At 39.2% G+C, this 20,284-nt stretch overlaps 1 protein-coding gene across 4 annotated transcripts; it reads right to left on the bottom strand.

The window, feature by feature from the left end:
- Window positions 1-164: 164 nt before the first annotated feature.
- LOC18032383 (chromatin structure-remodeling complex protein SYD) lies at window positions 165-20,172 on the bottom strand. 4 transcript variants are annotated; one of them, XM_024183736.1, is made up of 36 exons: window positions 20,054-20,172; window positions 19,465-19,585; window positions 19,297-19,358; window positions 18,579-18,694; window positions 17,689-18,471; window positions 17,118-17,326; window positions 15,533-15,699; window positions 15,354-15,418; window positions 14,512-15,267; window positions 14,181-14,434; window positions 13,481-13,578; window positions 13,154-13,339; window positions 12,822-13,002; window positions 12,543-12,737; window positions 12,412-12,455; window positions 12,113-12,169; window positions 11,823-11,919; window positions 11,525-11,697; window positions 11,232-11,445; window positions 10,793-10,918; window positions 10,591-10,680; window positions 10,015-10,131; window positions 9,753-9,833; window positions 9,401-9,508; window positions 8,780-8,949; window positions 8,515-8,593; window positions 8,353-8,427; window positions 7,786-7,883; window positions 7,573-7,680; window positions 6,925-6,982; window positions 6,610-6,837; window positions 5,199-6,450; window positions 3,465-5,105; window positions 3,050-3,382; window positions 2,738-2,869; window positions 165-2,662 (listed from the first exon to the last, which is right to left on the bottom strand). In XM_024183736.1, the coding sequence occupies exons 2-36, from the start codon at window positions 19,567-19,569 to the stop codon at window positions 270-272; spliced, it is 10,851 nt and encodes a 3,616-aa protein (XP_024039504.1). In that variant the 5' UTR covers window positions 19,570-19,585; window positions 20,054-20,172; the 3' UTR covers window positions 165-269. The 4 variants fall into 4 exon arrangements, with proteins under 4 accessions (XP_024039504.1, XP_024039562.1, XP_024039533.1 ...); XM_024183794.1 differs by having other exon boundaries at window positions 3,483-5,105; XM_024183765.1 differs by having other exon boundaries at window positions 19,465-19,579.
- Between the last annotated feature and the right edge of the window lie 112 nt (window positions 20,173-20,284).

Here is a 20,284-nt window from a genome sequence, read left to right as displayed (position 1 = left end):
ACAATATCTCTGTAATTTTGCATAAGCTAGACCAGGACGTGAAGAAATCTGAGACCTGAAAGCTGAGTCTCCAAGCCACCTGAAATTATATAGAACCTACACGAACTCAATTGTGAGAATACTCTTCTATCTTCTTAAAAATTGAAATTATATTTACCAGGCAATGCATTCATTAACCAATTATCTTATATATATGGTAGAATCCCTTGCATATTGCAAGTAATTTGAACAAAAAGTACTGTACATGAAGAACACTAATTTAATACACTTTAATCAGCTTCAGACCCTTTTGATTCCTCCACCGCAACTGAATTAACAACAGGGTCCTCCTCAATTTCGTTTTCAGTCTTGTCTTCCGCTATCACTAAAGGAGGTGAAGGTCCACCCATACCTTCTGATGTATTTTCAAGCGCGACCGCACCATCAACAACATCCATTGGTTCGAAGGCTTTGGCTTCAGGTTCTTTTGACTCAATTTGCGATACTGAGCTGCCTACTGGTTCTTTATCAGAACACTCATTCTTTTCTTCTTCAGCTGCCAAGAAGGATGCAGGTCCATCCGCCTCTTCTGGAACAGGTATGGACACGACCCCACCACCCTCAATAGCTGTTTGGCTGCTAACTTCTGCATCAGGCCCCTTTGACTCATCCAGCGGCACTGCACTGGCAATGGATTCCTTCTCGCTGCCAACAGGTTTTGAAAAACCCTCAATCTTTTCTTCCTCAACATCCGAAGAAGACAAAGGTAGTCCCAAATCTTGTGGAACAGTTTGCCGCATGTTCCCACCACCCTCAGCATCAACTATGTTGTTGGCTTCAGCATCAGGCCCTTTTGACTCACCCCGTGGGATTGAACTGGCAGAGGGTTCCTTCTCAGACAAACCCTCAATCTTTTCTTCCTCAACTACCATGGGAGATGAAGGAAGACCCAACTCTTCTGGAACAGTTTCTGGCACAATCCCGTCGCCCCTGACATCCATTTGTTCACAGGGTTCAACTTCAGGTCCTTTTGACTCATCATCCACTGAGCTGCCAATAGGTTGTTTCTCACGAGACAACTCAGTCTTTTCTTCTTCTTGAACAGTTTCTGCCACCACACCACCACCCTGTAAAACATGTAATTGATCACATGCTTCAGCTTCAAATCCTTTTGAATCCTCCACAGTCACTGAGCTGTTAACTGGATCCTTCTCAGAAGATCCCTCAATCTTTTTCTCCTTGGTTTCTGAGGAAGATGGATTAAGACCCAAGTCTTCAGATAACTTCTCTGTTACAACCACACAACCATCCGAAACACACATTTGATCGGCAGCTTCAGCTGCACACTCTTTTGAATCCATCACTGCCATTGAGATGCCTGTTGGATCATTGTCAAAGCCCTCAATCATTTCTTCCTCATTTGCCAAGGATAATGGAGGCGTGACCAAGTCCTCAGATGACTTTTCCATTACAGTCGCACCACCTAGAGAAACACCCATTTGATCACCAGCCTCGACTACCGATTCTTTTGGATCTTCCTGTGCTGCAAAGCTGCTATCTGGATCCTTCTCTGAGCCCTCAGTCTTTTCTTCAGGAGTCGCCAAGGATGCAGGAATACCCAAGTGCTCAGGTAGTTTCTCTGGCATGATAGAAATATCCATTTGATCACCTGCTTCAGCTACAGTCTCTTTTGAACCCTCCAGTACTGATTGGCTGCTAACAGGATCCTTCTCAGAAGACCCATCAATCTTTGCTTCCCAAGGCGCCAAAGAGGATGAAGGCTGACAGAAGTCAGATAAGTTTTCTGGCACAACCACACCACTCTGACAACAATCCATTTGATCACCTATTGATCCTTTTGAATCCTCCAAAACGACTAAATTGCTATCAGGGTCCTTATCAAGAGAGCCATCAATCTTTTCTTCCTTGGTCGCCGAAGACAAAGAAGGCAGGCCCAACTCCTCAGATTTCTCTCGTTCAACTACATGAACCGGAGAATGAGAAACACCCATATGATCACCTGCTTCATCTACAAGCTCATCAACCACTCCAGATATACTTCTTGGTGAAAACCCATCAACTTGAGGTTCATCTATTCTGTCACCAATTTCAGCTTCAGATGCCTTATCTTGCAGTACTAACGAGCTCCCAAATGCATGCTCAGAAGAGATATCATCTTTTTCTCCCATGTTTTCAGACTTGTGTTCAGGCACAATCACACCACCCTCTGGATTATCAGCTCCCGGAAGTAGTTGCACTTTACCATGTTCATCCGGAACAACATCTGCTTTGGCAGATTCAGTAATGATATCTTTTGAAGATGATAATAGAGCATTGGACGGGCCTCCTTCCATATTGAAAATCTCGATATCACCATCTCTCCTTCCCACACCAAAGTCTCTTGGAACCAGTTCCATATTAACAGAATCAGAAGCAACCAAACAATCAGGTTCCATTTTACAGTCAGCTTTTTTATCACCAATTCCACCACAAAGTACTTCCACATTGCCATTGTCATGAGAGTCATCCAAAGAGGCAGTGTCACAGCTTGTAGCTATCTCAGTTTTATCAAGAGCAATTCCAACATCGAGGGCCTTAGTGAGAACTTGACTTTCAACAATTGTTTCAGAATAGCACACAGCAGCTTCAGCTTCCATTGAGGCAATATCAGATTTGTCACAACCTGTAATACCACATGTTACTACTGGAGAATCACTAAGAGAATCAATTTTGTCTAGACAATTAGTACGAATCATACCAGGAGGTTCCACAGGATGATCAGCAACATCATCAGTCTTCGCAGAAACTGATAGTCCAATGCCTTCAATACTGAGAGGATTATCCAGAGATCGTTCGGCAATGGTTTCAGAAGAACGTTCAGCAGCTTCAGCTACAATTGAGGGAATGTCAGACTTCTTACAGAATTCCAAAGAAAAATTTTGAGCAGGACATGCAGAAGTTGGCAGAGCTTCTTGATCATGATTGCCAATATTATCAGTTTTTAGGGAACCCATGGGACACTCATTCAAAGAAGAATCAATTTTTTTTAGAAAATCGGTACAAAGCATACCAGAAGGCTCCACTGTGCATGAATTAACCGGACTTCCAAGTTCAACAGCAGTTTCCAAAGGATGATCAGCATCAGCGACATCAGCAGCTTTCATGGAAACTATGGGTCCTCCAATGCTTTTGATATCAAGAGGAGTTTCCAAAAGATGATTAACAATAGCATCAGAAGGGCATTTAGCCACTTCAGCTTCCATTGAGGGAATTTCAGATTTGTCACAAAATCCCACAGCTGAATTTTGAGGACCAGAACGTTCCGGACTTGCAGAAGTAGGCTCAACATTTTGAGGATGATTTCCAACATCAGTTTTTACAGAAACTGTGGAACATTCAGTACCTGTAATAGCCAAAAATGTTAATTTGGAAGACTTGCTGAAATAAAAGATTATTTTCATCTATCAAACTACTACGGGTCATACCAGAAGGCTCCACTACACCTGAATTAATGGGACTTCCAGAAAGAATTGGTGTTTCCCTAGAATGATCAGCAACATCATCAGCTCTCATAGAAACAGAGGGTCCTTCAGTGCTTTTCATGATGAGAGGAGTTTCCAAAGGCATTTTTGAAGAGTCCTCTGATGTGTTTCCAGGAACATTACCAATCACCATATCTGAATGGTCCGGACTCCTGTGAATCAGTTCTTTCACTAGAGAATGATCATCAACAGTGTCCTCCAACTTTTCAACAGAATCACCATCAGTCTTGTTCTCAGGTTTAAAATCTTCAATCCCAGCAACAATAGCCTCACCAGGAAGAGGAGTATTCTTCCATTTGACTTTCGCATAAATTTCAGTCCCAGACTGTTCTACACCCTTTTCAATTGGAATGTCAAAACCTGGAGCTGTTTCCATAGCTGGCGTCACTGAACATGTTTTATCATCTGAACTCAAATCGGCCAAGTTGACAAAAGAGCTAGTATTGGTTACTTTTTCTTGTTCGAAAGCTTCAGTAGAAGCAGGAGCCTCACTTGAAACAGGAGTTTCCTCACCTTTGACTTCTGGATTATTTTGATTCCTAGACTGTTCATTATGCTTTTCAATTGGAATGTCAAAACCTGGTGGAGCTGTCTCCAAATTTGGCACCATTGGAAGTGATTTATCATCTGGACTTGAATTAGCTATGTTTTCAATACGGCCAGCTTGTGCCTTATTCTCAGGTTTAAGAGCTTCAGTCTTAGAAGCAAGAGTGTGGCCAGAAACAGGAGTATGATCACCTCTAACACTCACATCATTTTTAGTTCCTGTTAGTTCTCCATGATTTTCATTTGGAGAGTTAAAACCGGGAGGGGGTGTTTCCACAGTTGGCGTTACTGAACATGTTTTATCATCTGAACTTTGCTTTTTGGCCACCTCTGCAATGGCGCTACTACTGGATAAAGCTCTAATAGAAGCATCCTTGCCTTCATTCAAAGAAGAGTCACCAGTTTTAGCTTTCGATGAGCAAGTTTCAGAAAAAATCTCCTTCATGACACGAGCAACATCATTAACATCAGCAGTCTCTTGCTTGCTTCTCAGTGAAATGGTTTTGCTCCCAAAGGAATCCCTGGATTTGTTCTGTGATTGCTGGTTTAATTTTGCATCAAACACTGCTGAACCATCAGGAATTGAAGGTCCTGAACCCTGTTTCTTTCCCCTTCGCCTGGGTGCTTCTCCTGTGGTTGGAGTCTTTCGACCATGCCTTTTCACCGGAACAGATACAGAAGCCTGAGGAGGGATAGATAGAGAAGCTGCAGGAGCAGAAGTAGAAATTGATGGAGTTCTGGCAGCAACTGCCCCTGAAACATGATGGATCGTGTTACTGATGCCTTCTGTATTGGTAGAACCAGTATATGGTTCAGTTATAGAATCAAGAGCTGGCAACGCGGCCTTCGACTTTGATGCATTAGTACAAGCTTTTTCCTCAAAACTTTGGATATTGACCCTCTCAACAGCCTTCATATTTGATAGAGCTAAAATTGGAATAACACCACCCTTCGAAGAGGAATTTTCGGATAAGACCTCCTTTGTGTCAGAAGTAACATTACCTAAATCCATACTTGGAACTTGTGCAGAGGTAGAACCTGCAACGTTTTGAAAAGAATCTCAATTCAAAAGGCTATATCACACCCTTAATTTAACACAATTTTACAAACATGCATATGCCTAGTTCTTACCAGAAGGTTGGCTGGAACTATCATGAGTTGCTGGTAGGTTTATTGGCTGGTTGCTTTGGACTACACGGACTGATTGCTCGGCAGGTTTCTGATCTGGACCAGCAACGTCCGCAGAAGTAGCAACTCCACATGGTTGCACTTGGATCTTATTTGACAATTCCTGAGAAAGAGCCTCTTGTTTTCCCACGGAAACGGATTTACTTAACCTCAAACCCCCAGAGTTATTTTCTGATTGAAGATTTGATTTTGATTCTGGACCAGCAGAAACATCAGAAATAGGTGGTGACCCCAGTGCTTGTCTCTTTCCTCTGCGCCGGGGTGTGACCCCTCCGCTTTGTGTCTTCCTGCTCTGCCCTTTAGTTTGCATCGCTACCGAAGAGAATTGAGGGGAGGGTTGAGGCACAGGAGGAGCAGTAGCTAAATTTGTGTTTAGCTCAGAATTCAAAGCAGCAACTGCAGAAGAAGGATCAATAGTTCCACTTTGACCCTTTACGGCAGATGGTGATACAGAGTCAGGAACCGGGGCTGTAGGAATGCTAGAAACATTTCCATCTGTAGCAGTAGATTCACCCCCTGATGGATTCAGGGATTCACTCTGGGGCTGCTCATTTGTTTTTGGATCAGGACAAGGGCTAGGTATGTCATCTGATGCAGCAGGCAATACCAAACCAATTTTCTTTCCCCTACGCCGAGGTACTTGCTCTCCACTCTGAATCCTCCGGCCTCGTCCCTTTGGTTGCATGGGCGTGGAAGGGCATGTGGAGGCAGATTGAGATCCAGGGGCAACAGGAACAAAAGCAGTGGTTGGCTGAGAGCTAGGAGCAATCCCTACCATAACATGTTGTGCAGATCCACTGACACCACTTAAAGTAGTGGATCCAGGCAATGAAGCAGAAGCGGATGTTGACTGGCCGGTCATTGCGTCTTTCTCAACTTTGACTGTTCCAGAAGGTGCTGGGAGAACCACTGGAACAGGAGATTTATCTGCTCTTCTTGGCCTTCCACGTCCCCGTTTAGATGGTGGAGTGACCTCTTTGCTTTGCTGCAGCTGTGGAGGATCCAGAGAGGGTGGTGGAGGAGGAGGGAGTGGAGCAGGAGGTTCTGTGCTATAAACAGCTGGTGCAGAGCTGCTAACAACTGTTGGCAAGCTTTTCTCTAATCCTTCTTCCTTCAATTTTGGGGAATCAGAGGATTCAGCCTGACACATCTTTTCAAATTCCTCTTCGGTCCATTGTTCTTCATAGGACCGCACCTAACAAAAAAAAAAAAAAATCAAAATTGGAAAAACTGATACTAGACTAAATAGGCTCTTGCATCTCTAAAAAGAATATAACGAAAATAATAGGAGAGAGACAGAAGAAATCACACAAGGCAAGCTCAAGCATCAAAAAATCATATTTTATCAACAGACCTCTCTTGCTCTTTTGCCTCTTCCATAATGCTGTGTATCCAGGGACCCAAGATGCTCGCCCTTGCGCTTTACCCCCACATTAGGTGATACCCCAGTTTTAGGCGCATCATATATTTTCATGGCTTCATATAATGCCTTCAGATCATCATCTGTAACAAGGCGAGAAGGCAAGGGAGGCAAAGGCTCACCATCAGTTCCAAGTCCCCTTATCAATTTTCTCCATGTTGCCTGCAAATATTTAAAGTACCAGTGAGGCATTTCTTATGCAGAAGCAGTAAGCACAGAGAACCTGGATTCAAACACTAATGAGCACACCATATCTTCTTCCCGCCTTTGTTTGTCAACTGATTCAAATACATCAATCTCTGATTCACTGTCAACATAAGAGACAATCGCATTTAATACAAGGAAGCAAAAAATGTAAAACTTGTAAAAAGAAAAGGATAGACACCATGCTCAAAAACCGAAAAATTTGTGGGAGCAGGCATTTCATTGTTGGACTGGGAACGAATAGATTTAAGAAATGAGAGAATTAAGGATTTACAGGAAAAACGTAGACACCGCATTTGTTTTTTAAATGAAACATAAAAACAAATCATGGCAAGAACAGTTAAGAATAATGACATCGCCATGCAGGGATCCATTGAGTCCATTGAAACATAAATGCAGCGAGCAACACCTACTTGTTTCAGAAATTCTCAGCTAATGTAAGTCATGACATATTTTTATAACCTTATTTCAAGTAAAAAGGTAGCATACAAATTCAGAAAGCTTCCTTGATTTATTATAATAATTAAAAAAAAGAGACACAACTGAATCATCAATTTTTTATCAGAGATTGAGTTCAATTAAACTTAAAACAATAATAAGGGCCTCTAGTGAGCCCCATTGCCTCATATCTAACAGGTTACCGCATATCATAAGCAGAGAACTAAGGAGAACAAAACTTCAAATAAGAGTTACCTGCGAGCTAAGAGATCATTTAGAGCATCATCATCCAATACCGGTGCAGCTTCCTCTTTCTTACACTCCCGCAGTAGAGATTCCAAGTATTCCCTACGATCTTCGGCACTGGCATCAAATTAAGATATTCTATTCAGAAAATTCATAAGAAATATTCTACAAGTGCCCATAAGTTCATGCAGCAAAAATTGACAAATAATTACTTTCATTCACCTTGTATTGTTGTCAAAAAAACCAGCAGTAATGCTCTGATTAGCAACTCCCAGTTTGTGCTCCGCTGAAGCTCTAACTTGTTCCTCAACAGTTTGAACCTTGTCACAAAATAAGTTGGCAAAGATAATTTAGCAAATACATATTCAAAGACAATATTAAATATACGATACGAATTTGCAATCCCCTGAATCTGCCACTAGCACAAGGATTCAATAATACTAGACAAAAAAACTTGTACAAACTCTCAAGTCAAAATAATGTAGCATGGAAGTAATGAATGAGTGAAAAACATAAAAAAAGGGTAAATGAAATAACTTCATGAGAAGATCTGGAAGTGATATAACAACGTCACATTGGTATAAAAAGTTTGTATGGATACTTTGTATACTCAGTATGACTTACGGATTTTATATGCCTTCAGATCTCATTAATTTTGTTCTTCAATCAGCATCAATCCCTAATTATTTTCTAGTATGATTTAAAATGCAAGAGAACATAGTGTGTTTCCAATTCCACTTGAGAATAAACTTGCCCCAAAAGGCAGGCATGCAGAGAAATGATACTCACCGTTTCAAATCTAAGAACAAGCACATCCCTCTTCTGGCCAATTCTATGAGCTCTTGCTTGTGCTTGCAGATCAACCTGAAAATAGGCCAACGATAAAGCAAATTAGCTCTAGAATCATAACTGAATAGGGATACAAAACAAGGGGGCAGATTTATATTTTACCTGAGGATTCCAGTCAGTGTCGAATATAATGACTGTATCAGCAGCTTGAAGATTAACTCCAACTCCACCAGCGCGAATGCTATTACCAAAAATAATATGTCATTCACATCCAAATTCATTCAGTGAAATCATAGAAACAAAAATAAATAAAATGAGAGCATTAAAAACAACACAGCATGGCAGTATTAAACAATTAAAACAACATTGAAAAAAGATAGCCCAACAATAGAAAAGCATCAAGACTTATTACGGAATGAAGAATAACCTGAGCAGAAATATAAAAAAGGGTGAATCCTGTTGGTTAAATTTATCAATGAGGGCCCCTCGGTCGCCGCCAGATGTATGCCCATCCAACCTAAGATACCGGTACTGTTTGAAAGTGAGATAGTCCTCCATGACATCAAGCAGCCTAGTCATTGTAGAAAAGAAAAGAACCTGGAAAAGTACAACCCAAGAGTTAGACACACTGAAGTGATTGATGAGATATGATATCAGACAGTAACCCTTTCTTAAAAACAAGGCACAAATGTACATTGACGATCTTCCTAGCACATTGACCTACATCCAACTTGTTGAGAAACTACCAGAAGAAAACAAAGACATTTCATAACGCATCATGTATTCAAAGTGACCCCCAAAAAATGAAAAAGATATACCATCATATTAAAGAAAAAAGAGTCAATTATGCACCAAAAAAAGATCATTAATGCCTGCAGCTTTTGAAACAACAATACAACAACAGGCAAGGTCAAAAAGCCATATAGTAATAATTCTTCACAAAAAACAAACTTTCAATAAACTCAGCGAACTGCTAACAGTATTCTCCCCAAGCATTTTCAAAATACAATGAACATCAAGTGCCAGAAATGTAAATGAATCAGCATACCCGATGATCTGTTGCTTTCAGTTTCGGTAGTAATCTATCTAACATCTCAAGCTTCCCACAAAGTCTAACAATTGGAGGAAGATAATGCTTAGGAATTAAAGTATCAACCTACAAAAAGGTGATCAGACGTTAATTTGCATTAAAGGGCAGTGCAAAATCAGTAAAAGTTCACCGCTGGCTGTGGTCTCAAAACAATATAGGTAAAGAACAAAAAAGCAATTTGAGAAAGCTTTGTTATTGTTGTTGTTGTTGTGTGTGTGTGCGGGTGCTTTGGGGGAAAGGGGCGTTTGTCCCTCTCCTGTCCTCCACAATTTTTCCGAAACAAAGTTCAATACGTAGGAAAAGGACATGCCTCCTCTGCATGAAGCTGGCTGAGATAGGGATGATTGCATATATTCCGAAGCTCCATAACAGAGTTGTGAACTGACCGTCCCTGAAAAAAGAAATGACATTTAAGGTTAGCACACTTGATGATAGTTGTCCAACAGACACATCATGTGGTTTAAATGTTGTTGCACATAATTGTAACTGCCTGACAAATTGGACTTTTCAGGAAATCCTTCACAATGAAATAATATAAAAAATAAACCGAGAATAAATTCTACAAACGGAACCTTCGAATTCCCAATTGAGCCAAGATTTTCTTCAACCCTCTTCATTAAGAGCTTCTGGTATGCAGAAGCCTCACATCTTATAAGTCGCTCAATCTTCTCAGGCAGTTCATTTTCAACCTATCACAAAGAATTTACAAAATGAAGAAGTCAATATACAAAGACTCTCAAAACCTCAACCTCTAACAAAACATAGATATGAAAAAACCCAAACGTCACATTTCTCATTGTAATATGAAGTGCTAACCGAAACTAGAAAACAAATTCATCATGGGTGAATTAGGCATGCCAGCTGGTATACAAACAACTGGACTAATAGGAAAGAACTAGTTTGGTACTACAAAGGATTTGATATTCATACATCCACCAAATACAGAAAGAGAACATGGAAGAAGACAAGAGAAAGAGAGTGTTGACAGGGGATGCAGCAGGAGCGGGGGGTCAAGAAGGGGAAAAGCTCACAAGGATGCTATTTGCAGCTAGAGGCCACCGATGGTTCAAGATGTTACCAACATGAATATCTCATGCTAACATATACATAATTCTCCAGTTCAATAAGCATATATATGATGTAAGGACCTTGTGTTTCAGCCTCCGCAGCACAAATGGTCGTAGAACTTGGTGCAGACGGTTTATGATCAACAGATTCTCCTCCTCGGACAGTAGAGCCTATTGACAAAGAGCCACAAGATTTAAGCTAAGTTAGTAACATGTAACTCAATTTTTTTAAAAAGACAGGAAAACATCACCGCTTGAAAAACTAAACAACCCAAAATCTTACTTCATCAGGAGAATTGTCTCCATTACTTTCAAAGGGTTTGTTGAACCATTGAGAAAAATCCTCAGATGAATTAAATATATTTGGCAACAAGAAGTTGAGTAGTGCCCAAAGTTCTTCAAGATTGTTCTGAACGGAAGAGCCATGAACAGTATTAAGTGAGTTGTGTCATCAACAAGTAGAGAAAGTAAGAACCAGATAATGCCTACATACAGGAGTTGACAAATATAATTTTTCACATGTCCATGAATATTCACATCATCGATTAACTTTCCAATCATTTTCCTTTATTACCATGTGGATTAGAAGATAGAGACATAATAGTTTCATGTGGAGATGCATGAATGGCGGTTTGGATAAAGATATGTATTTTTTTTTTTCAACTGGGATAAATTCAGGATCAAGGGAAGAGTTATGGGCGTGAGAAAAGACAGTCTGAAACCTGTAGTGGCGTTCCAGTTAATAGCAATCTATGAGAACTCTGATAGTGCTTCAAGTCCGCATTCAACTTGCAAGATGCATTTTTGATGCGGTGGCCTTCATCAATTATAATATAATGCCACTGTATTTTGCTTAGTTTTGGTCTATCGTGCTTGTTCATGAGATACTCATAAGTTGTTAAAAGGACATTGAATTTCTGATGCACAATCTTTTCCCTGGAATACAAGAGAACAGCCATTACACACTGAACAAAAAGCATATCAAAAAGTAGTTTCTTTATGCCTATGTTCTTACTTAAATAACCTTCGCCTCTCCTCTGGAGGCCCACAATACACAATCTTATGTATTCTGGGGGCCCAAAAGTTTATTTCCGACTCCCATCCAGGTAGAACTGACGATGGTACAACCACCAGAAAGGGTCCTCTATCATTTTTGGTTTCCATAAGGTAACAAATTAGAGCAATAACCTGCAGAAGATTCAAATGATGGGGATGCAGTGAAACTAGATTCTTATCACAAACAAATACAAAAGCACTACAGCATAACAACTTATTAATTAGATTGAAATCACAGTATAACAAACTCAATGTACCTGGACAGTTTTCCCAAGGCCCATTTCATCAGCAAGTATTCCATTCAATTGATTGTTATACAGTGAAACCAGCCATCTAAGACCGCTCATTTGGTACCTGAAGGTCAAGCAACACAAATGTTAGAAGCTAATACAAAAAACTAAATCAATACAAAATAAGAACAGGAAACACCCCACACATCCATACATATATATTTTTCGGTGCATAAGTCCACAGACATACATACATATGCACGTATGTATATATGCATGTACTCAGAACGATAAACTAAAACTTAAGTTTTACTCACTCCCTTAATTTTCCACCCTGAAGACAAGTTGGCTGCTCTGAAACGCTCTCTTTTATACTGCAGAAAACAACACACAGAATAAGTATTTGACAATATCAGTCTGAAGTCTGAGGTCTCATTTCTAAAAGCACTCACAGGGTAAACATAAAGGCTTCAAGGGGGGAAAAAAGACACCCCCCCCCCCCCCGGCGAAAAAAAAAAAAAAAGAGGCTAAAGACAGCTACCCCTCAAATAGAGTGACAAAAAATAAGAAGTTATCAGTCCTTAACAGTAAATGCTCGAGTGCATAATATCCATACCTATGGGCCATCAAATAGTACTTCTCATTACTCTCCAAGTAATGCTGCAATCAGATGGAAAAAAAATGACGAGAGGAAAAAAAAATAAGATAACAAAAGGGAGACAAAAAGAGTGGATAAAACCAACTTGCCTTTGCCTGGTCACTTTCATCTTCATTTTCCACAGCAGGCTCATACTTCTCAACAACACTAACAGTTCGTGTTTCATCCATCTCATTTTCAAAATGACTTGCCATAGACTTTGCCTCCTGTAGCTTGGATCCAAGCTTCTGAAGATACTTCTCTGTCTCTTTGAGCAGTTTATTAACACGATCTGATTTGGCATCCTATACATATGACACAAATATTATGCAAAGAAAAGAAAGTAGAATTTGATCTTACATTGGGAAAGTCCAGTATCCAAATCAAACCTGCACCATTCGCAGATATCCCTCCACATCATTTATCTTTAATAAATTAATCTTTTCTCGCTGGATTCTGTCTATCTTCTCACGATGAATACGTTCCTTTCTTTTATGGAACTCCTTCACATATTTATTAACACCCCTCCAACGTTCTCTCTTTATTTTGAATACTTCATCAAGTCTCTCCCTGTAGTTCATTACCATCAAGTTAGTCAAAAGGACAAATTAATCTCAAAAGCAAACCACATTAAGAACAATGAATGCAGATATCTAATCTAATGGTTCAGAAAAACAAATGGTGAACACAATGGTAGATAAGCAGACAAAACTACACATACTTGTGAGCTTCTATCTCACTGAAGAACTCCTTTTGTCTTTCACGGATCCTCTTTTGTCGTTCTTCCTTCATTTTCTGCTCAAACTTTTCAAGTTGTTTTATCCTTCTACCATGTCTATGTTTCTTGTATGATTTCAACCGATCCATGTCAGTTGTAATAGGCTTAAAAAAGTCATTCAGAAAATCACTGCCCAAATGAAACGTATAGTGTTAAACTGACAAAGTTACAACAAGCACAAGTGCACTGAAAACAATTTTTATTATAATAAAAATTAAAATTGCTAAGACAGAAAAGAAACAACATTCAAAGATTGAGATAGTCAATTACTTCCTTAGACGACGTTGAAGTCCCAACAACTGCAGCTTCTTCAGTTCTATTACACTTTTGGTTTTGGCTGAGATATCTTCAGACGAGCTCACACTTTCCTGCATGTTAACCATTTTAATAAGTAATACCGTACATGTAATATTTGCTTATTTTCCAGTGTATCTTTCACACTAACAAAAGGGACATCATATAAAGGCAAGAACAGCTAATTTTGAAAGAAGGCAGGTTCTAAAATACACAGTAGACCAAAAAGCACAGACAACTCCCTCATATCTTTCATCTTTCTGAGCAATTGCTCAGGGCCACACATGATTTCTGATTATATGCATATATACTTGAGATCAATGAAATTAAAAATATTCTTACTTCCTTGAGCTCTTCTGTCTCAATTTCATTTTATGCGGAGATATTCTCAAAAAAACAAGATGCAAAACCTTCACTCCTAGCGGACACTGAATGGCTTAAACAGTTCTAAGAACTTCACATTACTGTAGCCAATGGTCAAATATAAGAGATACTAACATTGGCACCAATCAAGATAAGACAGCAAATTTTAATTCCCCAACCCCCTTCAGGACAATAATGTAATAAAACTCAACTAAATCAACCTTAAGGCAGGTGCAATCCACAACATAAGAATGCTTAACCAACAAGGATAAAAATATGCATTCAAGGGCGAAGAGAAAAATCCGTAACCGACCCTTAGCTTGTTAAAACAGTTAGACATTCTTTGCTTTGTTTTTTGCTGTTTCAGTATCCAGTTTTGCTCAACCAAGAGTTTCCTTTTCTGCATATCCATAATCCACTTCTCTGACATGGTGTACTTTGGAGCAGGTGGTGAATCAGTGTGCAATGACTTATCTTCCTCATCTTGTTCTGTTGTCAAAGAGATACCATTTCTTACAGAGTTATCAACTGGAATGGTTCTACTCCCATCAGAAAACTTTGGATCATCTGATAAAAATGCAAAACACAATCATCAGGAAAGCAGTAACAAACGTTATAGAATAGTTTGATGGTATGGTTCTCACCCTGGGACGTATGTCTTAGCATCCCACTAGCATCCTTCACAGGAATCAAAGAATAACGATCACTATCAGTTCCAGACACAGGTTTCCATTGATCTCTAATCGAAAAGGAGGACAAGTGACTATTGGCATGTTGATTTCCTGAAGCACCACTGTGACCAAAACTTTTAAACAGAGTAGGATCATTGTCTTTCACCAATTCATGCTGAACTGTGGGGGCTGGTAGAGGTCTTCTAGGAACCTCATTCTGACTACCAATACCAGTCCAGCTATTTATCTCAGAGTTCATTGGCTTATTTATGCCAGTTACAGAAGCTACATTAGCCCTTCCAACAAATAGATGGCCATTTTCCACATCATTCACAGGGTTGGTAATAGCTAAAGTGCCCCTTGTGCTAGCAGATTCAAGCTGCTGAGATGCAGAGGTAAAAAATGCCTGAGACTCCGCTGTTTCTTGACTTTGCATTTCTGCCTCCAGTTTCCCTGTAGCCAGCTGTTTCCTTTCTTCTGCATGTATAGAGTGGTCAGCAGGCGGACCACTTTTATCCATCATTTTTAAGTTTTCAACCTCTTTGGATGAGGAGTCAGCCTCCAGGAATCCTCCGGAAGATGAACCTCCTGGTGGTATTCTATCAGTTTCCCTTGCATTACCAAGCCTTCCATATGGTGCAGTTACACTAGGAGCGCTACTTGGATCATTTGACGATTGCACTTTCATGGTATCAACCAGCTCTCTGCGTGACCCATCTACGTTGCCCCCTGATGTTTCAGCAAGTAAATAAATGAATTTCTTTTTTTCTTTTTTTTTGTGTTTGAGTGTGCATTTTTGGGCGTTAATTGGTTACCTTCTCTCGGAAAGATATTTCCAAGTGCAATTTCAAGATGCAGTTTCTTTGGAACCAAACCATTTCTGCATTTAAAAATAAAAATTGAAAAACAATGAACCAACTTGACCAAACAAAAGTTTAAGCAGCATAAATCCCATTCTTGTAAAGCTAAAAGTAGACGCCATAAGAGCATGTACCTGAATGCTAGAAAAACAAGGCACTGGGCTCGAAGCTGCTTCAGCTGCTGTTCCTTAAAAGGCATGCCTGAGAATACAGGAGTCTGGGAAACAGAAGATTTTCCTGTATCCCTAGAAGCCATGGTCCTAAGCATAGCCGTACCAGGAACACTATTTTGGCGGCCAACCTGTTTTTTTTTTTTAAACAAAAAAAAGGCATTGTACTTGTGAAAAGAGAGAAACAAATGAAGATGAAACCCAAAAGGCAGAGTGCCATTAATTTACCGACTAAAGTAAGAAAGCCAAAATTCAGGAAAAAAGCATCTGAAGTATATGATCCTAATTTGTTTGAAAATAATAACATTAAAGCTAGTAACCAAAGCAATCGAAAATATTTCCTTGTATCTTCTTTCTCCTAATTCTAGAAGCTCAGTTCTGCCTCCACCCTTGAAAAACTTCATACAAACAAATGACAGAGATCAACATTGATCAATTTACAAAATCAAAGTGAAATAAAGAAAAATTTAAAGACTACGGTAAGAATTTAACAATCCAAAAATAGGACAGAGCATCTGAAGTAGAGGAATTACTAAAATAATATGTTTGAAAATGATAACATTACAGTAAGCTAGCTAGCTTCTGGAAAGAATTTGTTTATGTTATGTTGCAAGAAAATGTAAGTATACTGCATGAAAAGAAAGCTAAAACTGATACCAATCACCAGTAAAGCTAAACATCCCACAATCCAATCTACGCAAGAATATTTAACTCATATAGCCTCGTACTATCCTCAATCTAAGAAGAAGAAGAAAAAAAAGGTCATCACAAAATAGCTCTCCAACTGCCTCAGAAACAAGAAATAAAGACCATAACAAGCTATCACATACATTGGATTGGTCACCACCTCATTTCCTCGCTCCAGACAGATATAAGGGGGAAATCTATATTCTAAAATGTGAAAACAAAAGTTTTACAAAAGTCCATAAATACTTAAGCCAATTTCATATGTAAACTACACATAGGTATGAACCCAACGTTATTTTCTTCACAGGCCTTCTGCACCCAAAGAATATAGGTGGAGAAAATAGTTTTCTCATGGCTACTGTTGCTCTGGAAATAACTTTGGCACATCCAGGTCTAATAGAACCCAAGATCTCCCCCTTCACCCTATACCAATGGGAAGAGGAATCACATGGATCAATATTCCATCAGCTTTCTCAGCCTCATCTAAAAAATTTTTAGGAGACCAAAACCCTCCCCCAAATTAAAATACGGTCTCATATATTGACTCTTCTTATCTGAATTAAACATTACCTGATATGAAATAAACACATTTACAGAATGACCAAACTTTACAAGTTTTTGTGAGATCATTAAGAGAAAACTGAGGGGAAAATAAAAGTTAATCCAAGGAAACAAGCAATTAGAACATAACATAAAGAAATCTCTAATCATGCACAAAGCTAGCAACAGTGAGAGGCCTCACATCATTTCAAGAAACTACTAGTTAGAAAACCATGCCATGAATAGCTAAGCAGTATCAGTTAGTGTTCAAAATGCAAATCATAGTATTCAGTCTTTAAGTAGGAAGTTGAAATATATGTACCTGAACAGCCCTATTTGCATCTGATAACGTATTTGAACTTCCATCATGCTCCAAAACCTTTCCACTTGAAAGCATTGCAGATGTTTCATCCCCACGATTAGTTGAAAACAACTGGGATTCTACCGGAGAAAGCGCTGAGGATCCCAATTCTCCAGTTGGATAGGAACTTGGACCAATAGGCATCGCTCCATGAACCTTCCCAAAAGCATCTGAAATTTCAGCAACACCATAACATTCAACACCATAACATTATTAACTGAACAGAAGATATCTACATACTTGGATGTCTTAATAAGCAATGCCAATATAATTGCTCATTTTCTTGCTGTTAATTTAGAAACATTCAGCACATAAAACACACAAATTGTAGAAAAAGAAAAACAGGTTGATTAAAAAAATAATAATAAAAAAAAGATTCCATACATAAAAATGAGTCTTTGAACATACACAATTTTAAATCTTTGTTTTCAGCAAAAACTCTTGCTTAGTTGAAATAAAATCAAAGAATTTCCCGCTAATATTAACAACCTAAAACCAGGTTAAAATTTCATGGTAATTTTCAAATCCTTACTTGCTCCAAGAGATGAAACTGTTGGTTGCTGCATCGGAGTTTCTGTCATCATATTTCCAGGAAACCTGGGAACTTGAGATCTTTCAAATGGGAATCCTGCTCTATTTTGATTCCACGTACCCCTGGAAGCAAGAACGCCATTTGCAGAAGAAAGGGAATTCCCTTGCTGCTGTCCTGATGCGGAGACTTCCACCTCTTCAGGGAATTTTGAATTTGAGGCCCTCGGTACTGAATTGCTAACATTTGCCGAATCCAGTGGCTTTTCTGTTACATTTTGGCCCTCTTGCTTGACTCTGAGTATTGAACTCATATTGCCAGATAAGGAGGAGAAATGCTCCATTTGGCCACCACTTGGAACCATATTAAAGTTAGAGTGCTCAGCACCTTTAACTGAAAAACCCCCTGGTGCATCAACCTTGTTCATCTTCCCTTTCCTTGGATTTACTACAGAGTTGCGCGAATCAAGTTGCTGGGGGTTCTCATTTTGTGGTTCATGGGAAATTGATGAATCCCCCCTCTTCCTCTTAGTGGAGGCCTTTTTACCATCTTTTTGTCTTTCTTGCGATTGCGAGTTGGCAGACCTAGTGTCTAAACTAGATGGACTTTCGTGATCAAAAGACTGACTGCTTCTGTGAGTTCCAGATGCCTGATAATAATCATGTCCTGCGCCACTAGGCGCAACAGGTGGCCTGCTAGAAGTGAATGGTTCGATTTTGGACATTTCATTTTCAGCCAAGCCTGCCTTAGAATCTTTCACAACTCCAGCCACCTGCGATGAAGATCCTGCAAAACAATTTTCCTAATTCATTTATCCAATATGCGAAGAAACACCATGAGAATACTATTAAATTATGCATAAGTCTCTAGCAGCAGTTTAACAAAAAGCATACCTGCGCATTGGGCCGTGGAAGAATCCCCCATTTGAGATCCACTAGTCAAAGGAAGGCGTGATGACTTCAAAGCCTCCATATCAAGACCGTTCTGATTGATTACAGTCTCCATAGCCCTAATATAAGAAAATTACACCATAGAACAGACAGCAAGGGCAAACCACATTAACACCTAAAATAGAGATTAGGCTCTTTGGATAGTAATTTTAGGTCCCTGATTCAAAATGGAAATAAGGCAACACAACAAGCTGTAAGAGTATGACAAAACTGTAGATGGCTGACAAAAGAACATGGTGAGATAAAAGCAGCTGACCTAGGTGGCTTTCAAGCAGGAAAAATCAAATTAACTCAAGCCCGCATCAGACTAGAAGTTAATTCACACTGCCATTACGCAATTGCTTTGCGGTACCAATGATATTGGCTATGCTAATAAGCCCAGACAGTTCCCATTTCCAAGCATAGGACTGGTAGGCTACATTAATCAACTGAACAGCATGTTCAAATATATTAACCACAAACGAAGTTCCATTCAAACAAGCAAAAGGTAAGGTCACAAAGGATGTGAATAACAACATAGAGAGCAACTAGATTCACTTCATGACTGCTAATTAGTGGTTCATTAAACGAATTTCCAGATCAACCTAAAAAGATACCTCAACATTTACCGCAGAAAGCAACTAGAATAGAATAAACTAGCAGGGAATTTGTAATGACACACCTGGATATAACTTGATATGGCATTGAATGCTCTTTTCCACTGGACTTCATGTGTTGCAATATCTGAAGAAATCACACGTCATAGACAAATAAATATAGAATTACAAACTCTAAATATATAGCACACTTCAAAAAAATAATGAGAGAAAACGTAAAAAAGTATACTCACGACATAAAGTTTTGTAGCCAATTTTGCAGGCTCATCTTTAGAATCTTGAATGAGTTTGTGCAGAAACTTTGCTGCTTCCAACTCCACATTGTTCGGAGCCGCCATATCATTTCAACTAAAGCTTAACAGAGAGGAAAAGGGAAAAAAAAAAATCAGATATTGTGCATCAAAATTTTAGAATTCTAAATGCACCCTATCACAATTCTCTGATACAGCTTAATAATACAACCATAGTGTGTCCATAGACTGAAGTTGAATATTAAAAAACAACTAATTCATACTGTCTCTTCTTTTTTTCTGCAAACCCTAATATAGCATCAGTGGATTAATTTACAACAATTAACGTAAAAACCGATGGAATAGAAATTAGGGTTTCAATATTTCAACCAATTGACTTCTTAATTAAGGCAATGAGCTCCATAACCAAGTGGCCAACTATCGTATCAAAAAGTAAACGATAAAAATTCAATAAGAAATAAGATGAATTTCGAGTACACTAAATTTCCAGAAAAACATTTTCTAGGGAAACAAACGGGGGCCTAAGAAAGGGAAGTGTGTTCAATTCAGGTGACAGTATTTTAGTGGTTACCTGATCGGAGATCAGACCCGATAAAGTATTATTGTTTACACCAGGTGCTTGCTTTGCGCTTTACATACAAAGGCTTTTGCCACAGATGCGTAAATGAAACGAAATGATCGAAGCGATGTCGTTCTATATTCCTTCGCATTGTTGCCCACAACTTGCCAATGCGAGAAACCGTGCGCTTTTACCAAAATGCCCCAACAGAAGTAAAGGTTACGTCTTTATCATGTGGGCAAA

The sequence above is a fragment of the Citrus clementina genome, unplaced genomic scaffold, assembly GCF_000493195.1.
Source record: "Citrus clementina cultivar Clemenules unplaced genomic scaffold, Citrus_clementina_v1.0 scaffold_9, whole genome shotgun sequence".
In the NCBI taxonomy this organism is placed as follows: domain Eukaryota; kingdom Viridiplantae; phylum Streptophyta; class Magnoliopsida; order Sapindales; family Rutaceae; genus Citrus; species Citrus x clementina.
The sequence above is the reverse complement of the archived record's forward strand: the minus strand, read 5'-3'. Positions and strand labels throughout refer to the sequence as shown.

Excerpts from the sequence above, each read along its gene's own strand:
- LOC18032383 (XM_024183736.1), bottom strand. The coding sequence starts at position 19,569 with ATGGCGGCTCCGAACAATGTGGAGTTGGAAGCAGCAAAGTTTCTGCAC. Across the intron at positions 17,327-17,688 it reads AGTTTCATCTCTTGGAGCAA|ATGCTTTTGGGAAGGTTCAT; the intron begins GTAAGGATTTGA and ends CTGAAATTTCAG. Across the intron at positions 11,920-12,112 it reads CAGGGTGGAAAATTAAGGGA|GTACCAAATGAGCGGTCTTA; the intron begins GTGAGTAAAACT and ends CTTGACCTTCAG.